The 9,867-nt window shown below is 52.0% G+C and overlaps 1 protein-coding gene across 1 annotated transcript in view; it reads left to right on the forward strand.

Annotated features, from left to right (window-relative positions):
• DNAH17 (dynein axonemal heavy chain 17) overlaps window positions 1–9,867 on the forward strand; it is a 117,731-nt gene that overhangs the window by 32,978 nt on the left and 74,886 nt on the right. Inside the window, exons 22-24 of the mRNA XM_012802834.1 lie at window positions 1,324–1,476; window positions 4,856–5,104; window positions 8,374–8,496. Coding sequence (XP_012658288.1) covers window positions 1,324–1,476; window positions 4,856–5,104; window positions 8,374–8,496 — 525 coding nt within the window. The remainder of the gene's footprint in view (window positions 1–1,323; window positions 1,477–4,855; window positions 5,105–8,373; window positions 8,497–9,867) is intronic.

The raw sequence follows: 9,867 nt of genomic DNA on the forward strand, positions 1-9,867 counted from the left end.
GTGTGCTCCTGAACGCACAGACTCGGCATCCCCCAGAAACATGGCTTGGATGGACTGTCCTGGGGCCATGCGTGAGCTTGTGTGCATGTGCGTGTGCTCCTGAACGCACAGACTCAGCATCCCCCAGAGCCAAGGTCTCCCCTCTGTGTCTTGCTGCTCTGCTCCAGGCCCACTGTGTGCTCAGCTGGACATTTGTCCCTCTGCCTGGCTCTGACTCCTATTGCCATTCAGCAGTTTCCCATCATCTGGGCTTGACACGCCATCCCTGACTCCTTCCTCTCCTGTTTCACCATGTCCAGTGAGGGCCAAGCTTCAGCTGTGTCCCCCTCTCTGTTCCCACCATCCAAGTTCATGGTCAGCATCCAGCGTGCAAGGTCACATGGCCCTGGACATGGAAATCCAGTTGAGCTTGAGGGGCTGCCATGAGCCCAGAGCATGTGGGGTACTCATTGCCCAGGGGTGGCCACTTAGGACACAGTAGGGACCTGCCAGTGCCTCTTTACATGCCCAGAGCCTGCGGGACCAGCCCAGCCTGCACCTCTGCCACACTCAGCACTCCAGGCAGCGGCAAACACGAACCACCCCCCACCCCGTGTCCTTAGGCTCCCCCTATACTTCCCAAAGCCAGTGCTTCTGTGACTCCCAGCTCCAAAGCCACCACTCCAAAAGGTCCTGAGCCTGCCCCTTCATGTCACAATCCTGAGCCAGGACACAGAAGTGGCCGTTCTCTCTGTCTAGTCTCCAGAGCACCCAACCCTTGGGCTGTGGCCTCTGGAGAAGTTTGCAGGGAGGGTGCCCTGTGGCCACCCAATCAGTGCACAAGTGAGGCCACCACCAGGGAGTGAGCACACACCAGCCCACCCTTCCTACACGTCTGTGCACACGTGTGCATGTAAATACCCAGCACCGAGATGTGAATGACCATTGGCTATGGTCGTGGGATTTGTAATGAGTTTTTTTCTTTTTTACTTATCTGGATGTTCTAGTTTTTGATGCACTACTTATAAAATTTTTAATAAGGTAAAAATAAGTATGAAAATTGGAGAAATGCTGGGAAATCAGGAAACCCCTGCAGGAAATGAAGTGTTCGTACCATGTCCACTAAAGGGCAGTCCCCACTTTGGAGCCTGCAGCACTAAACCCTCTTCCCACACGCTCAGCAGCAGAGCGACCCAGGGGCGGAGGTGGCCACTGGCCTCTGGGTGGAAGGCTTGGGTTCCTTGTGCCATACCCCAGACATGGTGGAGAAATGGGGGCAGAACTCTGGGGAGCAGGATGAGGGTGCAGCCCTGCTGACGGCTGCCTCACCCCCCACCCTCCCAGCAACAAAAGAGCATCGCGGCCATGGAGAGCACCATGGAGGCCCTGTCCAAGTCTGGCAGCCTGTTCGAGGTCACAGTCCCAGACTATAAGCAGCTCAAAGCCTGCCACCGGGAGGTCCGCCTGCTGAAGGAGCTCTGGGACATGATTGTCATGGTGAGTGTAGGGTGGGACTGGCCGGGGTAAGGGGTGCTGCTGCCTGGGGCTGAGGCCTGCAACACCATGTGAGGCTCAGGTGCCCTTTGGCTGTGAGATGCCGCAACGGGTTTTCTGGTCTTGGCTGGAGGCACCCAAAGGGCCCTGTAGTGGGGTCACTCCGCTAAAGCCTCTCTCTGCACCTTTTTCTCCGGACGCAGATACGGTCTCCTCTTCCACTGCCTCTCTCTTTTCTCCCCTCCTCCTCCCGCCTGTGGTTTCTCACATCTCAACTCTCTTTTAAACATTTTTTAAAAATAAGAAATACTACTCGTCCTAATCTGCACGAGCTGCTGTGACAGCGCCGCGTAGCTGGGAGCCTCCTGAACAAGACGTTCACTTCTCATGGTTCTGGAGGCTGGAGTCCAAGATCAGGGCAGACTCAGTGTCTGGGGGGGACCCAATTTCTGGCTCATAGATGACGCTTTCTCCCTGTGGCCTCATGTGACCGAAGGGCGAGGAGTCTCTCTGGGTCCCTTTTATCAGGGCACTAACCTTGTTTGTGGGGCTACGACCTAATGGCCTCCAAAGGCCCCCGTCCCTGTACCCTCACCTGGGGAGGGGGTTTCATTTGGGAGACACAAACATTTAGACCACGGCCCGGTCCATCTATTAGAAAGACCCTGTGGTGCTAACTTGCACTTCCTGCCGTCTGGTCATGTCCAGTGCCTTGTGCTGGTGACCGTGTGACAGTAGCGTGTCCCCTTTGGTGAGCTATCTATCCCCGTCCTCCACCCGTTTTCTAATCAGATTTTTTTTGGTTTGTTTTTTACTGTTGAGTTGTGAAACTTCTTTATGTCTGCTAGAAACAAGTCGTTTGTCAGACACGCAGTTTGCAAATAGTTTCGCCCTTCTTTTTTCATCCTCTTGACAGGGTCTTTTGCAGAGCAAAGGTTTTACATTTTGATGAAATCCTTTTTTTTTTAATTCCAGGTTAATATCAGGGTACAAACAAGGAGGGTACAATGTTTCCATCTGTTAGGTAGAGTCCCTCACATAACCGTGCCCCGCACCCAAAAGGCGTGCCATGTGCCCTTACATTGCGCCCATTAACGTGGTGCCCACCCACCCCACGCCCTCCCCTCCTCCATCCTTCCCCGTCCCCCAGTCTTGAATTGGACTGAGTTTTTCTCTTGTGGGGCTGTGTATAGGATCACCTACGGGCTTCACATTAGTACTGAGTACATTGGATTCTTGCCTCTCCATTCTTGTGATGCTTTACTAAGGAGAATGGGTTTCAGCTCCATCCAGGTTAATACAAAAGATGTAAAGTCTGCACCCTTTTATGGCTGAATGGTCTGGTGTGCCTGTACCGCAGTTTGTTAATCCATTCCTGGATCGACGGGCATTTAGGTTGTTTCCATATCCTGGCGACTGTAAATGATAAAATCCACTTTATCAGTCTTTTCCTCTCGTGGAACAAGTATCTGATGTCAAAGCTAAGAACTCTTTGCCCAGATCCTAAAGATTTTTCTCCTATAAGTTTTATAGTTTTATGTTATACATTTAAGTCTGTGATCCATTTTTAGTAAATTCTGGCATAAGGATTGAAGATTAAATTGAGCTTCATTTTTTTTGGCTTATGGACTGTTCCGGCACCGTTTTTGACAATGCTGTCCCTCCATTCAATTTCTCTCGCATCTTTGTCCCCAAAATCAGGTGGGTACGTTAGTCTGGCACTGTTTGTGGGTTCCCTGGTCTGCTCCACGGGTCTCCGTGTCTGTCCCTCCATAACAGCAGATGGGCTTGATGACCGGGGTGACCGAGAGTCACTTAGTATCAGGTGGTGTGATTCCTCCCACTTTATTCTTGGGCAAGATTGGTTTGCTAATCTAGGATTTGTTCTTTTCCATATAAATTTTAGAATACATTTGTTAAGCCTAGAATTTTAGACAAAAGTTCTGACTGACAAAAATATAATAGAATTTATGTTGCCAAATATAATTGGCCAATTCCTTCTCTCCTCCAAGAGAACACTATTATAACTTTAAGTGGAATTGAATCAACCCTGTAAACTCATTTGGGGAGAATTATTCTCTCGGTAGTTCTCCGTTCCCATACAGGAGCACGTTTTGCCTCTTTGTTTTATTTTTTAAATACATCATAATAAAATATCGTAGGTGCCCTCATGCCCATATTTTCATACATATGGGGAAAAATCTTTGGAGCCACAGGCTTTGTTGCAACCAGGCACAAAGAAATGGAACCTTCTTGATCCCTTTGCACAAATAAGCGAGTTCAAGTCTCTCTTCTGTGACTGCCCTTGCAGAACGGATCAGTGTAGTCAGAGGAATGGGACATTGCACTTTCCCATGATGAAAAATTGTTAGCACATTCTGGAGAACACAGGTCGCCTTTCCCAGAAGAGGACGATAAGCCTTTACAGGCAAGATCGCTCAAGAGAAACTCTCCAAAACAAACTAGGTAGCACACGGTACCATAATAGGATCAGAATGAGCTTAAACCTACAGGAAGGGTCACTGATTCCTCTGGGGATTGGATTCAAGTTCCAAGTCTTAGTATTTTCAAGGCAAGTGTCTTGGGAACTCTTCCCAGTTTTAGCCGACAGGGATCCCTGGCAAGCCCAAGCCTCTCCACCTCAAGCGCCAATAACAACAATCTCTGATCCCCTCAATATTACTAGCAGTTTCTAGATTTGCAGTCCGTTTCTATCCACCCCCAATTAAGGATGCAGCCCCCATACCTTCTGTTTCCACTCTTGGGGATTATTCCTGGGTATTTTGTGTGTTTTATTTCATACTTTTGTGAATGACGCTTCCTCTATTATGTTTTTGGCTGTGGGTATCTGCTAGGTTATTGTGCAGTAACAAACAGCCCTACAAGTCTCTTGGGTTTTGAATGACAAAAGTGTATTTCTTATGCCCACCAAATCCACTCTAGTTCCAAGCAGCTGCTCCTTGGGCAGCTGTCTACCCAGGAGCCGGTCAGTACTGCTGGCCAGCTGTCAGTAATGCACTTCCACGATCGCCCAGGCACGTAAAGAGACGCAGAGCTAGGTGTTGTCAGGCATCCCTCCTGCTTCATTGGCCAAAACAAGTTCCGTGGCCCCACCAGGAACTCAGGGAGAACATCAGGTCCTAGAGAACAACAGCAAGACCCTGCTTAGGTTTTTGCCAAAATATCTTTGAACTACTAACTTTTAAGCTTTTTGATTTTCTGCTGATTTTTCTTTTTCTTGTATTCCACCACTTTACTGAGCTCTGTTCTAAACATTCCTCACTGGGTGTCACTCCCTGAGAGCAAGTGCGGTGAGGTGGCAACGGTGCCTCCCTGAGCCCTCCCTGACATGGGCAGAAGGTGAGGTGGGGTCTCCATCCAGGTGAACACCAGCATCGATGACTGGAAGACCACCAGATGGAAAGACATCAACGTTGAGCAGATGGACTTAGACTGCAAGAAGTTTGCCAAGGATGTGAGGTCCCTGGACAAAGAGGTGAAAACCTGGGACGCCTTCCTGGGGCTCGACAACACCGTGAAGAACATGATCACGTCCCTGCGTGCGGTGAGCGAGCTGCAGAACCCCGCCATCCGGGACCGCCACTGGCAGCAGCTCATGCAGGCCACACAGGTACCACGGCCAGGGGAGCAGGGCAGGGTGGCCCCGCCGGGGGCGGGAAGTGGGGGGCGCCACTCACTAGGTGCCCAGGCCCAATGCTGATAAAGCCCACAGGGACAGCATCGAGTGAGAGTGATGGACGTGGTCACACAGGCTCCCTGCTCAGAGGGCCAGATACGAGTTGGATACTCTGCTGGCCCCACGTTAAAATCTGTAGTGATTTTTGGATGGGAAGTCCCACATTTTCCTTGTGTGGGGGGCCCTGCAAACAGTGAGGCTGTCCCGGTTGCAGGTTGCATGTCCTGGGCAGGTGAGGCCCAGGAGCTCAGAGGTGAAAGTGTTTCTCGAGATAGCTCCTAGTAGTGGGTACCGGCCTTGACACTTACAGAAGGCTAACAGGAAACTCCCCACTGTCCACAGACACTGAACAAAACTACATTAAGGGCGGGTGTGGAGGCTCATGCCTGTATTCTGAGCACCTTGGGAGGCCCAGGAGGGAGGCTCACTTGAAGCTGGGAGTTTGGGATCATCCTGGGCAACATGGTGAGATGCTGTGTCTGAAAAATAAATTTGGGGGGACATATTCTCACTTTGTCACCCTCAGTAGAGTGCTATGGCATCATAGCTCACAACAGCTTCAAACTCTTAGGCTCAAGTGATCCTCTTGTCTCAGCCTCCCAAGCAGCTGAGACTACAAGTGCCTACCACAACACCCAACTATTTTTTTTTTTTTAGACACAGGGTCTGGCTTTTGGTCAGGCCAGTCTCCAACTTCTGAGCAATCCACCTGCCTGAGCCTCCCAGAGTGCTAGGATTACAGGCATGAGCCACTGTGCCAGCCCTACGAAATTATTTTTTTTTAAATTAGCCAGGCGTGGTGCTCACACCTATAGTCCCAGCTACGCTGAAGGTTGAGGCAGGAGGATCAAGAGTTTGAGGATGCAGAGAGCTGTGTTTGCACCATGACACTCCAGCCTGGGTGGCAGAGGGGGACCCAATCTCTTACAAAATAGAAGCCTGTGGTGAGCGGCTGCTGAGCAGAGGCCCCACAGCCATGTCAGGGAGCAGGGAGAGGAAGATCGAGCCCTGATCCTAAGGGAGCAAAGAAAGAAGTGATGGTATGTGAGTCCTTGTGAAGGGGGAAGAAATCATTTTTTCTCCACCCATGGGAGGTGCTCTGGCTGGGGGCCTATAAACGCAACTGACAAGAGGCAGATTAACAGGAGGAAACAAACCCAAATTGGCACGTGCGTTGTACACACCCAGTAAGCCCCGAGCTGGGCGCCTCAGTGGGGGCCTTAGAACTTGGCCGTGAAGCATCTTCATCACAAATTGTTAGGGAAGTGACAAGACAGGGGAACGGGATTAGGAGCCTGTAGGGGTGGCAAATTGTGGGGAGGTTAATCCGTGGGGGAACTAGGGGTCGCACAGGACAAGCGTCCATAGCTGTGCACCTAGGTCCTTCCACTGCCCTCTCTGGTCCGAGGAGGGTCTCCACGGACTCAGGGGATGAACTTCTGCCCTTCAAGGCAGGGGAAGGGGGCACTTGGCAAATTTATGTCCCGCTTGTCGCCAAATAGGAAGAGGCCAGAGCTTCTCTTTTATCTCCTTCTCAGTTGCTTTCAGCTCAAAATAACCTTCAAGCCCAAGTGGCACGTTTGGGGGTGGCGTGTTGGGTAATGCTAATCGTGTGGGTGCCGTGTGCGTGGGGTATTCAGTTGTAGTTCCAAGAGTCTGGAGGGCAAAGTCACCTCCAAGGGGAGGGTTGAGAAGAAAGGCTTTAAGTGGATATGGCCTGGGACCTGAGCCTGGGGAGAGGGGCTGCAGAGGCAGGCCGAGGTGGGGGTAGTGGATACATCAGAGGAGTCAAGGGCCACTTGGTCCAAAGCCAGCATGGCGGGAAGGCACAGTCACCACCTCCTGGAGAAAACCTGACTTAGGCGAGAAGTAGGAGGCCTGCTACCTGCTCTACTCTGTGTGCAGGTCCCGGCAGCCCTGGAGGGCAGCCGCTTGGGAGGGAGCAGGGGCTTCCTCCCTGCCCACTGCACGGTCCAGACAGACCCAGCCCTGCAACCTCCTGGAGATCTGGGTCTCTGGGACCCAAGCTACTGAGACAGGGGGCTCTTGAGTACTCAGGATTCCCAGTCCCCCAGCCCTCAGGCACCAGTGTCCTACCCAGTGCCAACTAAAACATCCCACTGAAAGAAGAAGTGGGCACCTCCCAGGACTCAGGGAGACCCAGGCAGGTGTTTTCACAGGTGTGGTTAGAGACACTAGATTCCGTGGGGCACAGCAGCTCACGGCTATAATCCCAGCACTCTGGGAGGCTGAGGCAAGTGGATTGCCTTAACTCAGGAGTTCCAGACCAGCCTGAGCAGGAGTGAGACCCTGTCTCTAAAAAGTAGCCAGGAGTTGTGGCAGGCACCTGGTTACTTGGGAGTCTGAGGCAAGAGAATTGCTTGAGCCCAGAGTTTGGGGTTGCTGTGAGCTACGACACTCTACCAAGGGTGACAAAGTGACATTCTGTTTTTAAAAAATAATAATAATTTAAAAAATAGAGACACTAGACTCCATCAGTTCTGCAGCAGGCTCAGAAAGGCTTATCTGCATGACAGTGAAAAGCATCTAAGGTGAGGGACCAGAAGTGATTTGAGAACTGGGCAGTCCTAGGCAAGTACCTGGGATTGGTTTTAGAGTAACCTCAGCCCCCAGGCCCACCCATCCTGGTCATTACAGCTGCGGGATTGGCCCTGGGGCTGCCCCGACAGAGGCCCCAGACTGGGCAGAACTTCTGTCACAGCTCCAGGGGCCCAGGGGTTGAAGGGCTGCTCCCTCCATGGGCTCTGGGGGAGGGTCCTTCCTGCCTCTTCCAGCTTCTGGTGGCTCCAGGTAGTCCTTGGCTTGTGGCTAAGTCAGTCTAACCTCTGCCTCTGTCACACAGCCTCTGTTATAAGAACACCTGGGTTTACGTCCCACCTGGAAAATAGAGGATGAATTTATGTCAAGATGCTTAACAGCTGCAAAGACCCTATTTCCAAATACTGTCACACGCCAAGGTGGGCGTGAATTGGGGGATGGCACTGTTCCACCTACTCCAGGTGGGCTCTGCCATTTCGTGGTTTTATGGACAAGTGACTTGCCCCAGTCTCAGAGTGAAAATAGCAGAGCAAAGCTCCGTCTCACTCCCTCCTGCAGCCATGCGCTACTTCCTGGCCCTGCCAGTGACCCCCATCTGCCCCAAGAGCGCACAGATCCTCGCATGCCTGCGTCTTTTTCCCTAGGTGAAATTTGAGATGTCAGATGAGACTACCCTGGCGGATCTGCTCCAGCTGAACCTCCACAATTACGAGGACGAGGTCCGCAACATCGTGGACAAGGCTGTGAAGGAGTCAGGGATGGAGAAGGTGCCGTGGGTGCAGCGGGATTTGTTCCCTGGGGGTGGGTGGTGGGTGGGAGGGGGCCGGCACTCGTCTGGCTCAGAGCGCCACACAGAGCTCAGTTCACGTGGGGTCCGGCGGCCCTTAACACTCAAGGGGAACCTAGAGGGCCTTCTTTCCCCCAACTCAGGCCATAAATCTTGTAAAATACTTTTAGCACTTATGTTTTTAAAAAATGCAATCCCTGGCTATAGCTGTCTCCCTGCCAGTGGCAGCGTGTACATTTTTAACCTGGAGGTTACTCATCTCCCTCGCTACCAACACCCTCATTTGGGGTCTTGTCTGCTCCTCCGTGGGGGGTCAGTCCTCTGCTCGGTAGGACTGACTGAAAGGAGGGGGCATGGCGTGGTGGTGACCCCCAGCCAGGGCCTGGGATGTCCATGAGCCCCTGGAAGACTCTGGAAGATTCTTTGCGATTGATCTCTTTTTCCTCAGCCTAACCATTTTGTGAGTTTGAATTGCCACATTTGGCACTTTTTTTTTTGTTAACAGCTTTATTGAGATATAATTCACACACACACCATTCACCCAGAGTGTAGGATTCAGTGGCTTTTAGCATATTCACAGTTAAGTGCGATCAGCACATACTAGAATTAACCAAGTTTAGAGCAATTTCGTCACCTCTAAAGGAAGCCCTTCAGCTGTCCTCTCCCAGCCCGTGTGCTCACAGCTCCCCAGCTCCAGGCAACACCAACTCCCTCCCGTCTCTCTGGATCCCCCCAGCCTGGATGTCCATGGGAACTGCATGGCAGAGGGGAGGCAAAATTTTACCTCACCCCTTTTAGGGTATTTTTTTTCCAGCTGGGCTTGAGAATTAAGTCAACATAAGGCAGATCGAGAGGATAAAAATATACGAGTTATTTAATGCACACTTTACGTGGCTCTGGAACATTCCTAAGGAAGTGAAGGCCCCAAAGTGTGGGTAGGGGGGAGCACTCACAGACTGAGCTGCGGGAGAGCAGTGAGCCCAGAGAGGTGACGGGCGGACAGGCTGGAAGGCAGGCCTGTTCCAGCAAGGACCGTGCTCACAGGGCCCCGACCGCCTGTTCTGACATGACGACACTCTCCCTCTCGCCCCGGGAGGGCGTCTTTCATGAGGGAGTTTCATCTCCTGCTTTTAAGAAACAGAACGAAGGTCAAAGTGATCTGGCACCTGTGTTTTTTGAGGGCCTTTAACAAAACAGTGAGTGGCAGGCTCTGGGCAGCATGCTCCTCGCTCCTCCCCACAGGGCATGTGGCCGTACGTGTGGGCTTCTTTCCCCAGCTCAGGACTTGAGGCTCTGCACTGTGGCACCCACCCTAGCTCCCTCCTCCTGGAGGCTGAGGGGTGCTCCTGTG

This window comes from Otolemur garnettii, unplaced genomic scaffold (assembly GCF_000181295.1).
Source record: "Otolemur garnettii isolate 467f Iridium unplaced genomic scaffold, OtoGar3 scaffold00018, whole genome shotgun sequence".
Lineage (NCBI taxonomy): Eukaryota > Metazoa > Chordata > Mammalia > Primates > Galagidae > Otolemur > Otolemur garnettii.